This window comes from Pleurodeles waltl, chromosome 1_2 (genome assembly GCF_031143425.1).
Source record: "Pleurodeles waltl isolate 20211129_DDA chromosome 1_2, aPleWal1.hap1.20221129, whole genome shotgun sequence".
NCBI lineage: Eukaryota > Metazoa > Chordata > Amphibia > Caudata > Salamandridae > Pleurodeles > Pleurodeles waltl.
This window is the reverse complement of record NC_090437.1, coordinates 132,785,743-132,801,168: the sequence shown is the minus strand read 5'-3', so window position 1 is coordinate 132,801,168 and position 15,426 is coordinate 132,785,743. Positions and strand designations below refer to the sequence as shown.

At 40.7% G+C, this 15,426-nt stretch overlaps 1 protein-coding gene across 2 annotated transcripts in view; it reads left to right on the top strand.

The window, feature by feature from the left end:
- The window catches only part of SEPTIN11 (septin 11), a 669,909-nt gene that overhangs the window by 454,878 nt on the left and 199,605 nt on the right, over window positions 1-15,426 (top strand). For both annotated transcript variants that reach the window (XM_069236824.1, XM_069236823.1), the window contains exons 5-6: window positions 1,537-1,698; window positions 11,650-11,746. In XM_069236824.1, the coding sequence (XP_069092925.1) occupies window positions 1,537-1,698; window positions 11,650-11,746 (259 nt within the window). The remainder of the gene's footprint in view (window positions 1-1,536; window positions 1,699-11,649; window positions 11,747-15,426) is intronic.

Below are 15,426 nucleotides of genomic sequence, written 5' to 3'. Positions count from 1 at the left end.
CGCATTGGACAGCCAGTATTGTTTCTGTATGTGTTTCATTTGATTTTGAGATTAATCTACATGACCTTAGCATTGTTAATATAGGGAAATAAACATTCTAACTTTTATTAAAAGGTGTGGTTATTCATGACTCAAAGGTCATGGTGTGTGACAATTACTGACTCCATTGATCATTACCGTTACTGAGTTGTTGATGAGTATTGATTATTGTGTATTGGTTATTGATTATGTACTGGAGCTATGGTAAGAACATCTTAATTGCGAGTCAAAAGGTTCATCGACCTATTTGCATCCCCTTGTAAGCTTACTTATTGAGGTCAGACGCGCTAACACTTAATACTCTGACAAGCTGTTTTGGCACTTGAAAGCACCTGGGCTCGTCTGAGAATGTACATAATGAGAACTCTTCACCTTACTGTTTTTCCTGCTTTCTTTAATTTGTTTTCCTCTGTAGTACTTGTACGTGCACGATGTGGGACAGGGAAACCCCCCAAAATTAAAAAGACATAAATAAACAGTCAGTACTCTTTGCAAAATTGAACGTTTTTATTTGTTTCGTTGCCCTGTATCTACACATGTGCTGATCTTAATTATTTGTTGTTCTTCTTGCTCTGTTTCTGTAATGTGGGAGATGGACCAACTGTAGATACTAGAGTTAAATTCGCATTATGAGAAATGTATACTTTAGTCATGACTGCTGGGGACTGCGACCTTGGAACTCTTAGGATGGGGTGAAACCTAAGATGGTACTGTAGTAAATGTTCACTCTTCTAGGACTGAATTGTGTGTGTTATATTCTTATCTTTAAATTGTTGAATATTGGGAGTGATTTGATTTTGCACTATCTTGATTTCAGTTGATAAAACTTAGCTGTGTTCATTTGCAAGCCAGGTTGCACTTATACATGTAAGCCAAACGTCTTTTGTACTGGTATGATTGCGTTTTCCATTTTCTATTGAAAGTTGAGATGCAAATGTGAGAAGAAATGGCAAAATTATCAACCCAGTAAACTTGAATAGAAAGGAAGCGTTTGATGATGTAGATATAAGCCAAAAAAGTTGTCCAGTGTTTTGACACTGTTAATGTTGGGAGTGAAGAAGTTCCGCTTATTGCTGCCTGATGTGCAACAGATGTGCGTAAGAGCCTTTTCAGAGCTCTTATGAACAACTTCCATCGCAGCCAGGTAGCATTAAAGCAGAGAAGGAAGTGAATTCAGCACTGAACATAAAGGCGGGTAGCACAATCTTGAGCTATGATGCTTGAATCCTCACCCAGCGGCGGGTTTCCGATGGCTTCGTGCTATCCCGAGACCCTAAACCCTGTCAAGGCACGGGAAAAAAAATCCCTTGACCGTTGTTCTGTTTATATTCTTTTACTTTGCGTTGTCAAGAGAAGATGAATGTAATAGTTATCACATTTTCTGGTATCTTCAAGGATCTACACAGAAAAAAATTGTAATATTTTTGAGTAATAATATCTGTTGTAATATAACAGCATTTCTTTGTTCTCCTTTTTTCTATCTACTCGTTTTCACAGGTCAACATAATTCCTATTATAGCCAAAGCTGACACAGTGGCAAAAAATGAGCTACACGTCTTCAAAAGTAAGATTATGAGTGAGCTGGTCAGTAACGGAGTGCAGATTTACCAGTTCCCAACAGACGAAGAAACGGTGGCAGAAATCAATGCTACCATGAGCGTAAGTGTCACAGCAGAGTGAGTGTGCACAAGAGAGGAGTGACAGGAGTCCAATTTATTGTACTGCTAAGTTTGAGTGAAGAAAAACATTGATGTCTTTAGTTGTTAGTACGTCTTTGGGAAGTCCATTTGTCTAGTGCTGATTAATATTTTAACCAGGTGAGAACAGTATTCCCTCTATCTGTTACTCTTTGATGGATGCACTTGTATATTATTCTAAGCAACTTTAAATGTTTGTAGTAGATCAAAATTTCACATTCAATATGAAGGCGAATTCATGGTAGATGACCTTCCCTTCAGAGAGTGCTCTGGGGGTGGTGTGACTAGGCCACATGCTATGTATATTAGGGAAGCTATGACATCTGTCATATCCCATTCAGACCGAGATATCTATACTTAGCTATAGAGAATCGTCAGGCTCACAGAGGCCATATGTTGACAGATCAGAATAAAATGTAAGAAAAACCCCAAGCTCGATGGAGAGGTGCATAGTTTTAATATCTGTAGAGGGTTTCTCACCAGCATATGTCAGCTCAAAAACATAGCAGTGTTGTTATGCTTTTCTAATGTCAGAGGGCCTCATGCAATCAACAACACGAACCCAATTGTCTGAATTATCCATTTTAATACTCAAGTGTGATCTGCTGATGTTACTCAAGCAACTAAGCAAAGCTGTGTCTTTCTGGGAAAAAGTACCCATGGATAACAGAATACATTACAGAGTGAGAAGTATATCATAATGAACTGAGACAGTCCTGTCCCTAAGCCCTCAGGCATCAGGGATATCAAACCACTTCAATCCCAGGATGACAAAAGTACTTGCTTAGAAATTAATGAAAAATAAGGACTTATTTGGGATCATAATCTCAGAAATATTCCTCATCAGTAGCACTTGAAGCAGTAGGCCTTTGTGGTGTCTATATGTTGAAAATTATCGCTATTTAGGACTTTGACCGTACATTGTATTCCAATTCCTGAAACAAACTCTTAGTAATGATGTAAACTGTGAGATGGTGGGTTGTGAGAGCTAATAGTACATGCTCAGACCCAGTGTTCCAAGAACAACCTTGAAGGGGTGAAATATAGTGGCCCATCCCCGTTTCCAGACCTGTAGCAGAACAGGGTGGTGTGAACCTGTGTGATGCCTGCTCGCATCCCAGAAAGAGTCATCACAGTTGAAGCTTCACATGAACTGTATGTCGAAGGTGGAGATTAGGATAACAGAGCAACACAGCTTCAATTAAGCAGAATCCCCAACATGTGATGGAAGCAACCAGACGCCACTTTCATCTTCTGAGAAAGGAAGTGAATCTGCACAACTCAGGCTTCACTTCCAAGAGTTTCAGCAGACTCTGCAAAACCTAAACAACATCTGCTATCAACAAGGTGAGAGAAATGAAGCTGCATGTTAAGGTCTCAATTCCCATTTTGTTTAAGAAAAATACATCAAAGCCTAGCCTTGTACACTGTAGAATGGGCTTGTCCAACAGCCTTAGTTTCATCTCTTCCCATGGCCCTGAAGAAAGAGAAACCACTATGATTTGGATAGGGATGGCACAAAATTGCCTGGCATTGCACACAACAGTACTTTTGCTATCCTTGATGCAGACAGGAAAAAGAAGTATCCCAATATTGTAAAAGCCCAGATAGAGGAGGACCACATAACCCTGTGCCTCACAAAAAGAAACTAAAGGGAATACTAGACTGCTGGAGTATTCTCATGCATAACCAGGGTGTCCTTGACGATGTAACAAGAGGATTGAAAACTTGCATCTCAGCACATTCAAAAGAATTCAGAAATGTAAAAATACTCCTGAAGAAGTTCCACTGCGGTTTTTTATTATCATTAAAAGTATGTCCCAAAAATGTATGTGTGACGTAAAGCCCCCCCTACTATTTGCTCGGTAAAGAGTATTCAATCCACGTTTGAGGATGGATTTGTTATGGCCAATATTAGACAGTACTATTGGATGCCCTGACTCCCTATTATAAACGAATGGCTACTTGGCGATCAAGGCTATCCATCAATCAGAGGAGAGTTACAATTGTCTAAAGGTTCTCGCCTGTTGAAATAGGTTTATGGTGTTAGCCGCCTAGATTCTCTACCCGAACCCTATAAGAATGTTGCTAAACTGATGGCACAAGACTCTGAAATGGATTGGTTGGCAGAACAAAATTACTAGAGACTTCATTGTGGTAGGGCAAAATATTGAGGCAAGTGACAACATTTAAAGTATTCTGGGCCTCATTAGTATCTCAGGATTGTGGGACTGTGGGATGCAGGTAATTTAAGCCTTCCAAAACTTTAGCAGATGAATGTGAACTACTGCTTCTCATGGTTCTTTAATATATACAGCTGCAGCTTGCCCTAGACCAGTACAAGGATGCGTTATCCTCCATTCTGGAGTTTAACACCAGGGAAAATACAGTTATTCTAGAAGTCTTTGGAGAACACAGCATTGTCCTGAATATACCATTCCTTTACAATGAATGCGCAGATAGATTCACAGCTATGTGCCAAGTGTGGGAGAAAGATGGTGAGTCACTAGATAACAAGACGAGGAATGAGACTACCACCTGCTCCTTATGAACTAATAATATCTGCACCTAAGATAGTTCACATTTTGCACAAGATTCATTACCCACACACAGATTCTGGAAAATGGGATTTATTAAGGCCCCAACATGCCCTTGCAGCATGGAGGGATATGAGATTGGCTTCAAGTCGTGTGGAAGTGCCCGGCGATCTCTTGTTTTTGCAGAATGTAGGAGAAATGCGATCTACAACCCTAGGCCGACATTGAGACATATAATTTAAACTGTGCCTGTTTGAAGAAAACGAGGAATCGAACAGATTGCGATACAAGCAGATCTTAGTGGGGATGAGCTACCTTATTACCCAGCATAAATGCCAAAAAATGGAAATTACAAAGGCCCCAAAGCACTTAGAACGGGTGAGGGCAAGGTTGCCTGAACAAACATAATAGGATTTGGGCTCATTGTGGAACTACTTCAAAATGTGTATAAACTTAACCAAGGTAGAGCTGGAAATGTTTGTCTATATCGATTTTCTTACTGCTATTCACATGTACAATTAGTTTGTTGAGATGATGTTTGCATGCTTGGAAATAAAATAAATGCGGTGTGTTAAAAAAAAAATCAATAAAAATGATTATTAAAAAAATGTGAAAGAAAACAGGAAGACGAGCCTGGCAAATTACAAAAAAAAAATCCATTGCAGGGTATGCCAAGTTTGACCTTATTCACAGCCACAGGAAAACTGTAACCTCATAAAACCATCTGAACCATACCCTTCCATTTGATTAAATGACAACTCCAGGGAAACAAACAAGCTATAAAACGAGATTTCCGGTTGCGAGTTCAGATATTATGTACCCGTAGCAAATGAAGGGCAATAATATGTTGTTAAATTTAAAGAGCTAGCATGTTTGCCCTTCTACTAGACATTACATCCGCCCATAATGTAAGGACTAAATGAGGAAGACAGATGAACTGATACTGTGTATTATTGGTTGTATATATAACAATGGTCCGAAGGTGGCATGTAACAAAACAAAACAAAAAATGATACATTTTAATTTCTGTTTACATCCCAAAAACTATTGCTGAACCATAATGTCTTGATAGGTTTGGGTCTAGGGAAGCCTCCTACAAGAGGAAATATTACTCAGTATTAACAAGCATTGGCAAAGCTAATAGTTCTTGCCTTTGAGACATATTGGGGATGCTTTGCAGTACCACTGAAAAGAAAAATGTTTATTGCTGATAGAAATAGAAAAAGATTGTGATGATGCTGTGTGTGCATAGTGAATAGGAGTCATTCAGTAGGCAAATGCATGATGTGTGCATGCATCACCACACGTGCACACCTACTGATTGGCATGGGTAGCATTTATTTACTAATCCAAGATAGCGCAATCCACTTGGAACTGTAAATAAAAAAAGTACTTTTACTAGCACAGAAATGTGTGTTCCTAATTGCCATGAATAAAAGTATACTTTTTTCATCAAAAAATCATATCCTATAACCATGATTAATCGTTATTAATAAATCTTATAGAATTACTATTCAAAATTTTAACATTGCAGGATTGACAGAAACAATGAAACGAGGTCTAATCAAAATATTACTTGATGCATATGTACACCAAGAACAGATGAAATTACTAATTAATGAAATAAATGTTCACATTGCCTAATATATCTCATTGAAAATTTTTCATCATAAAAAATACACCTCCTCCCGCAATAAACTAAATATCTTACTAAAGCATTATGCCCACGTGGGCAATATAGCCTCATCCCCTAATGATCACTATAAAGACAATAAATTGTAAAAAAGAAAAATATGATTTCATAATTAACCAGCACAATTCTAATCATAAGCATAATTCTTAGCTCAATGACTGCCATCATCTACTTAAAAGCACCACCCTCGCATTCTGTAGTACTGAAACAAAAAAACAAAAAAAATTTTTTAGAAAAACATCCCAGGGAATCCTGAAGAAAAAAACAAAGACAATTATAATAACAACAACTCAACAAAGACTCTAAAACCCTTTTTTTATTTATGTTTTTTTTTTAATATCACTCAACTCTTACACGTGTTTCTTAGTACCTGGAACAAACTACAATTTGTAAGGTGAAAGATACCCTCTAATCCCAAATGGACATGTAATTCCTCATCCGTCTTCAACCCTTTTGGGATCTTAATATTCCATTCATCTATGTACCTGGATTCCAGCTGTCGCCAAATCTGCACTCTGTCACCCCCTTTCTTTTGTACGTCCACACAATAAATTATGTAATAGCTCAACCTCGTGCTGACACTGTCATGGAATAAATCAAAGGGACATGCCACAGGGTATTGTTGATCCATGTGTCTGATCACCCTCATGTGATCTAAAACATGCCTCTTTGTGGGATAAATAGTACTACGCACATACTGTAACCCATAGGGGCATATAAACACATAAATAGTCAAATCTGTTGTGCATGTGAAATATTGATTAATCCTCCTCATCTTATTAGTCAGTGGAGTTAGATAACTTGTAACCACCTTACTGTGTCCGCAAGCTTTACATTTAAAACACATTTATTTTTTTCAATGGCCTGTATTTTATTGGCAGGCTTGCCTGGGATGTCACTACAGCTCATTTATCTCTGAGAATGAGGCCTCTCCCAAACATGACGCTAGGATGGTCATCAATGCAGTCCTGTAGACTGCTCTCAATCGAAAGGATAGACCATTGCTTCCTGAGAATCCTCTTCACCTCTCACGCCCTTTTACTATATGTGGTCAGAAATCTTGTAACACCACCTGAAGTTTCCTTTGCCTGTTTGTCGTGGACTAGTAGTTCGTCCCTCCTTACACGCTGGACCTTAGATAAGGCTGTTTGTGGAATTGCCATCTTGTATCCCCTGTGCCTGAACCTTTCTATCATGGCCTCACATTCATGCTGGAAGGCCCCAGTCGTAATACAATTCCTACAGGCTCTCAGAAGCTCACCATAAGGTATACTTTCAATGAGAGCTCTCGGGTGGGCACTCGTTGCATGTAAGAGCGTGTTCCCTGCTGCTTCCTTCCTATGCAATGGGTGGTTAGTCCATTCCCCTTCACCTCCACTTTAACGTCTAAAACTTCAAAATTACTTTTACTCATTTGAGGTGTCAACTTGATGTTTAATGAATTCTCATTCAATACACTCAAAACGTTTTAGCCTCTTCAATGGTGCCTTTCCAAATAATGAAAATGTCTTTGATGTGGCGAACTCACATGATAACTTGTGTCTGAAATTCCTCAAGATTCCCTACCACCTGGTGTTCCCACCATCCCATAAAGAGTTCTTTATGGGACAAAGCAAGTCCCAATAGCCGTACCTCGGTTCTGTCTAAATGCTCTGTTTTCAAACAAAAATAAATTGTTCTCTAAGCAGAACTGGATCATTTCCAGAAGCATATCAGTGTGACAGAAAAGAGACAAAGATCTTGCCTTTAGGAAAAATCTGCATGCAGCTATGCCATCTGCATGTCTAATGCGTGTACATAAACTAACAACATCCATTGTCAACAGTACAAAGTCCTCTTCCCATACCACATCCTCAATATTGCTCAGAAATTCCTTAGTATCTTGAATATATGAGGGTAGGGCAGTGACAAATGGCTGCAGAAATAGTCAGTATAACATGAAGTATTTTCTAAAGGAGACCCTATAGATGATACAATAGGCCTACCTGGTGGATCAATTGGGTTCTTATGAATTTTCGGTTGGAGGTAAAGAATAGGCTTTAATCAGGTTGTCCTGATGCCAATGGCGTTTACGAGCTAGTTTCTTTAAATAAAGGAATACCATAGATTCAAATGTATCAATAGCATTGTGACCCAAAGTGGGGGTGACAGTAGTTTTCCCCTTGGACAAAGCTGTTTGTTCTGACTTGGTGCAAGTTTGACAGCCCCGCCAAGTCAGACCAAACACTGCTTCCAGCAGGCTAGAGCTGTCAACGTGCTCTCACCCGCTGGAAGAAGAGTTTTCAACTCTTCCTCTGCCCACAGACATGCGAGCAGGAAAAGAGATAAAATAATTGCTCTTGCACATAGGGAGCTGCATGTTTAGCAGCTCTATGTGTGCAAAAGCACTGCCAGCTCCCGCAGGAGGTGGAGAGCTGACTGGGACTGTGGGGGCCTGGAGGCTCCCCCTGCTGTTCCCATCGTGCACACTGGGTGCACAGCGCACCCAGGTGACATGGCCGTGCCCTGAGGATGGGGTCCCCGGGGCCGAAATCAGCCAGGGGAGGGGGGCTGTGTGGCCCTCCTCCCCCATTGAATAGTGGTGGGCCCTGGGGGATGGTGTCCCTGGGCTGAAATGGGCCCAGGGATTGGGTCCCCCTTTCCCCTACAGTACATGGTTCTCCCTTTAAATCGCTACGAGTTTGCAAATGTGCAAATCATCTGGAAGGTTCACCCGCTTGCCACTGCACTGTCCCCCTTAGTAGTATGCAGAGGTCTTCCCTCCTTTTGCCAGGATGATGTACAGCTTCCCAAAGGGCCCCCCAGTGCATTTCTCACCAGTTTTGATGGCACATTGTAGATGCTGAGTAATATGAGACATCTCCACAAAACAAATAATCACTTACTTCATAAGAGGAAGGACCCTGGTGTGGTGGTGCTTTACATCTTTGTAGTCTTGTTGGCCTCTCTATAGGAGGATTCTTCTTATCACAAAATTCTAGAGAAAGAAGCAGGAAGAACAATCACATTGACAAATGCACACAAGGTCACTGGTGACATGTTCGTCTGCTCCATTACATAGCTATAGTGCAGAGTACATACTGGACATTTACCCAAGGAGGCAGAAAGAACTCCACTTGGGTTGATGTTTTCTGCAAAACTGTGAACTCTTGTTGGCCAAAAGGGCATGTGAAGTTCCTTTGTGGCAGAGTCACTAACACAGCTACTGACATACCCACACAGACACTCAGAGACCCACTCAGGGACACACTCAGACACTCGATCAGCCACTCATGCACCCGCTCACAGTCCCACTTAGAGACTCACACACCGACTCACAGACCCACTCAGACACTCATCCCATTCAGAGACTCACGTACCCACTCAAAGACTCATGCACCCACTCACAGACCCACCCACTCACAGACCCACTCAGAGATTCACGTACTGACTCAGACTCATGCACCTGCTCACAGACCCGGTCAGAGACTCACCCACCCACTCACAGACCCACTCAGAGACTCATGCACCCACTCAGATGCTCACGTACCCACTCACAGACCCACTCACTCACGCACCCACTCAGACCCATTCAGACTCTCATACATACACTCACAGACTCACTTAAACAATCATTCACCCACTCACAGACCTACTCACATTCACACACCTAATCACAGACTCACTCAGACTCTCATACATACACTCACAGAGACAATCTCACACCATTGGCCACACCCTGGAACACCATCTCACACCTACTCTCACACCGAGACACACTCACACCCACTCTCACATTCACATAGGCTCTCTCACACCCAAACAGACCCTATTACACCCAGATACACCCTCTCACACCTTATCTCACACCCAGACAAACAGGCCCTGCTGCCAACTCCTGCCGCATATGGCTGAGTAGCTATAGGGGGCTGGCCTCAGGAACCCCAGCTGAGCACAGCCAAAGGCCTTGTACGGTGGTGGTTGGATTAACATATATTAATGAAAGTACTTAACATTAAAAAAAACATAGAAATTCACTAAAAAAAACCAAAGTTTACAGGGACTTTTATAGTTAGGTTTTGAATTTACTGGCACAAAACCAGAGAAATTCAGCAGTTCTAGTTAGAGAGTTATTTCAAGTAATTAAAACTTGCGGTCTAAGGTAACTATAACTTGCGCCCTTGCTATGCACTGCTAATTACCCCAGACATTACAGCACTCATGACAACTTTTATAATGTCAATAAACATATCAATGAAACATTAGCAGTCAAATATTGAACAAAAAACTGTGCATGGCGGGTGCGCAAGTTATAGTTATTTTAAATAACTTTAATTATAACTGCTGAATTTCTCTAGTTTTTGAGTGAGTAAATTCAGAACCTAACTATAACGTCCCTGTAACCTTTGGTTTTTTAAGTGAATGTATATATATATATATACATATATATATTACATTTTGTTTACATGAGTGCAACAGGTGTAGATGTGGGAGAGCAACAAAAATAAAGGAGCAGAGCGCGAGCAACAGACCAGAGTGAGGTAGGAGCTAATAATTTAAATATTTTTTAAAGTATGTGGTGGGAGAGGAGGAAGCAATGTGGAGCTCATAAGATACTGATCGGATAGGAGTAAAAAGCAGCACATGATAGAGAGAGCAAGAGGGGAGAGAAGGCAGCAAAAGAAGCATTTGGGGAGGGTAGTGTGGCGATTTGGGAGGTGAGGAGGAAGCAGCACACAATAGAAAGAGCCTGAAAACACATGCATTCACATTGTGTTTACAATACAATAAAATAGTTCTCTACATGTGAGAAATGACGAGGAAAGGTACACGCCAGCCAGTCAAAAGGATGGATAAAGCGCCTGTTCTCCAGGGGACAGACAAACAACAATAAAAAAGGCAAGCCATCAAATGAGAAGCAAGCAAATGACAGTGACAATCAAGACAACCACTGTTAACCAATGGATGGGCTTTAAGCCCATTGTAAGGTTTTGTTAACCGGGTCCACAAGACGTCTTTCGTGTTTAAATTGCTAAAGGCTGTCTGGTAGGCATCACTTTAAACAAGCATTTGCCATGCAATGGGTCTCGCATTTGCTCGAGTTACAGCTATTATCGTTATAAACTCCTAACCGAACTTTTCTTGCCACATAACTTGAAAATCAAAAGTAAAACAGTTTCACATAAGCGAGCCGATTCACAGCGCCACGGCCGCCATGAGCATCAGTGATAAGAAGAGACACAAAAGGAAAAAGACATTAGCTCACAGTCAAACTTATCGCAAAAGTGCAATTAGCCATGTAACAGGGGCAATAGCCAAGGTGGGAACAAAACCTCCCCAAGGAGGGACAAACGTAAACCATCTATCAATGTCATCAAAGGATTTTTGAAGGGCGAGCCCACAAACGAGTGATGGGCGTGAGGTGGGTGTTTTTAAAAGCCCAGATACATACCAAAACGTCGGAAAAGCAGCGCATGCGCGCTGCTATGCATGACCTAAAAGGACTACTTCGAGTAGGTGAGTAGAGCTAATGACTAGGCAAGCGAGTGTAAATTAAACCCTTTTGCCTGGCCAAAATAGAATGACTGTGGCCTATAGTTTCAAATACCTAATGTGCATCATATTTTGTGAGTCAGCATACATCCTAGCTTCCAATTAAGTATATGAGCATGTGTTTCTTCCCCTTTCTTCCCCTCTCCTGCAGGTCCACCTGCCGTTCGCTGTTGTTGGTAGTGCGGAAGAAGTGAAGATTGGCAACAAGATGTTGAAGGCCCGGCAATACCCTTGGGGTGTCGTGCAGGGTGAGTTGTTGCAGAATCCGGGATGGGTGACCTTTTTCTTGTTTGTATGCATACTAATATTAGCTGCTTGTGTACGCTATGAGGGCGTGGAATTGAACAGACACTGTGCACCGTGTGTGTAACATACTTTAGTGACATCTGTTTTCTTGGGCATTGAGCTGTATCCCCAGTTAAACTGTTCTTGAAGTTGCTCGAGTCCAAGCATTCCTGCGTTTTCACTGGAATGCATTACAGCCTACAAGGCACTATTCCGCTTTCACATTTTCCGACAATCTCAGTTTTAGCATCGTGTTTCTGAAGAAGAATGTCGATTTTTGCGAATTATTGCCTTTCTTGTGAACAAAACCAACAGTGTATCCCATCTCTCTTCATCATGATACTCATCCTCTATCAGGAAATCACCATTACATATATTATGCTCCAACGTGATTTTCTTCCTTATGCACCCATTTCTTTTAGGGAAATTTGATGCTTGGGGAGCTCGAGGTTCAGAATTCTAGCATGCCCACACGTATTTAATCAAAGACCACTTAATTAAGACGTGTTGACAGTTGAATGAGTGCTCAGGTGGCCTTTTTGTCGACAATAAGGTGAAGTGTATACGTGAAACGGCCTGGAAGACTCAAACTGGAATGCGATGGTGCAGAATGAATGTTTTTAGAGGCCCAATCCTCCATCTATAATTACAGTTATTTTTGTTGTTTTGGGGTACAAAAACATATTGAAATGGCATTCACTAAAAATCCACTGACCGGTGTATCTCATAATAGTCGGCTAGAAACTTTCACTGAAAAAAATTCTAGCCTGTTTAATTACTGACTCCTGAAAGGTGAATTGTTCATGGAATGGTGTGGAGTATATACTGTGCGGAAAGGCTAGTGAAGCAAGGCTGTGTTGGGTCTTCACTCTATATCCAGGATTCTGGACGATTCTGATTAAGAGTTTGCAAGCAGCACCACATGTGTTCACCTTAAGCAAGTATATGTTTTAAAAAGGATGATCACATAACCATTATGCGAACATATCAGTCTAGCTCACGGATCTCGATCCTTTGGCTTGCCTTCTTCAGTAGAGAGACACTTCACATAGTTTCCTAGGTTCCGAACATTGGACGAAAAGAAGGGAAATACATACATTTAAGGAAATGATTCCCTTCACTCCAGTATTGATTCTGCATCCACCTCTGGATTCCTTCTTAAGTCCATGTTTCTTCTTTCCTGGGTGCTTAATGTCTGCACTTGGATCAAGATTGTGAAACTCACCCAAAATGGAATTTAAATTCTATATATTTTACTTGGTGTGCAAGAAAAAAATATGCATGTTCCTCTTCTGATTGCTGAACACTGCGATCGGATGCTTCTATATTAAGAATATTGTGCATAGAAGTTTTCAATGATAAAGAAGGGGTCCTGCATTCAAAATTTATGACATCCTACTTAGTGTGCATTGTATATTGAAATATGTGTGTGGGTGCCTACTAGTACTGCAAAAGGGTGTACATGTGGTTTGGTCGGTCACCACAACAACCTGACCAGGACAAAGGGCATCTAGCACTCTGTACCACATCTTACACCAACCAGGGACAAAGTGTGTACATGAGGTACTCTTCTCCTCTCCTCCCTTATACTTGATGGTTTAGGTATATTTGTATGCTGGTTCTGGGTTGTTGGTAAAGAGTTTTGTAACTGTATAGAGGTCATCATTTTGCTACTGCCTTTCCTACAATATCCAATCAGACACAGTCCATGCCACAGCATAATTGTACCCATTCTTAAAAAGATTAGGGTAAGGAAATTGGGTGCAATTTTGTATTGTTCTATCCTTTAATTCTAAAGTTAAACCTATGGCATGAGTCGAACCTAACATTAGTTGTCATGATCTCACTTTCACCATGCGCACCCCTTTTCAGATATTTTTTTTTGTCTGGTCTAAGCTTCTGACTCATTTATTTTAATATTAGGATTGGAGTGGTGGTTCACTCAAGCCTGGTTCAACATACACCCCAGAAGCTCTTGAGAACAGAAGAACTGGCACTTGAAATGGGCATCCGGAATTTCACTGCACAGACATCCTAAGATGAAACAGAGCACAAGTTTCGTTAACATGGACCCAGTTTCACTGAAAATGTCCTTCAGATGGTTAAGATATGAAGGAATAATATACCCTTGCTGCGCACAATATGTGGAAATACTCTAGGTGTCGCCTACTAGCACTTTCCACAACCCCTAGACATTCTCTAGTGGTTCCTGTTTCCATAATCCTTCAGGCAAAGCTGAAGAAAGTCAAAGTCGTTGTCTGGGTTGGTACTGTAGATTGAAATGGCCTGAAAAGGCACTCCATGTGCTTGCTTCTTTATTCTTTCGGTTCTTTTTTTCATTGATTATGTGTGCTATAAACAATATTACATCAGTCAGTTCAGTAAAAGAAGGTGGGCCACGTCTATTAGTTCATTCCTAATGTAATCTCTTTTGATCCTGTCAGTCCCAACCATCTGAGTGGCTATTAATCTAAGCTGGGTATTGTAGGTAGGGGCATCCATAGCAACTTGGGTGTCGCTCATGAAGTTCTTCAGCAGGGGTTTCAAAACAAGGGCCATCAAACATATATTTCAACATTGCTAAGAAGGTAGCATAATTATTCAGAAATGGATTAGCAGCAATCGCAGACTTACAAACAGCTTTATTCAGCTGGCACACGTCCATAAACAAGTGCAAATAAATACAAAACTAATATCAATCAAATGTACATCTCATCATAAAATATAGACCATGTTATATAAAAATTGCATAAAAACATCGTCATTAAAAAAGACATACAAATAAAATCGAGCTAACATGCAAAAACTACAAAGATATGCTGTTGCACAGATAATCAGCCTGGCGAGAAGACTTAGTTACTCAAAGTGCATGGTGCTTCTAAAGCGTACCACTGCTCGCAAGAACAGACTTACGTAATGACAAGTTTCCTCGTCTGCCATTCCTAGCAAGAAACGGTAGGATTGGACACGTTATCTAACATTTCTTAATCTCATAAATGGAACTAGAATTTTTTAGGTAAGAAATGTATAGTATTGACAAAAACAAAAGAAAATGAATCATAGATTGCTTGGAATAGTTATTGCATGGGCTTATTCTGGAATCAAGCTTAGACTGGAAACCCGTTGGGAAGCATAGGGAATTTTGCATTATGCCAGCCCTGAATCGAAATAATAGGGCTCGGTCCCAACTCCTGGTGGTATTCAATAAATAGTTTGTAAGGGGGTCTCAAAAGTGAGTTGCCAATAGCTTGCAACCATCACTTTCTGGCCTTCTACCCTCATATTCTCTGCTTGCTCGTGCTCCAATAGTAGAGTTTGAAGTTGTTTTCTACCAGGAGTAGCCCCAGATGCCTTAACAGAAAAAATGCCAGTAATGCTGATTACATCCAGAGATTTTTTTACATAAGCCGGCAAGGGTATGGAGGCCAAGCAATCAGAAATTATGCTCCTTTTTAGGGATGATTCTTCTGTATGCCAAATAAACAGCCACAGGCGAAGTGGGTGGATACGAATATAATTGCTTAACTAGATTATGCCTAGTTCCTTGTGGCAAATAAGATGACAGATAATACTCTTCTTAAAAAATGATTTTCTTCCCTTTGGAGAACTAATGGAGCACCTGTACCAAAGATACCTTCCCCAT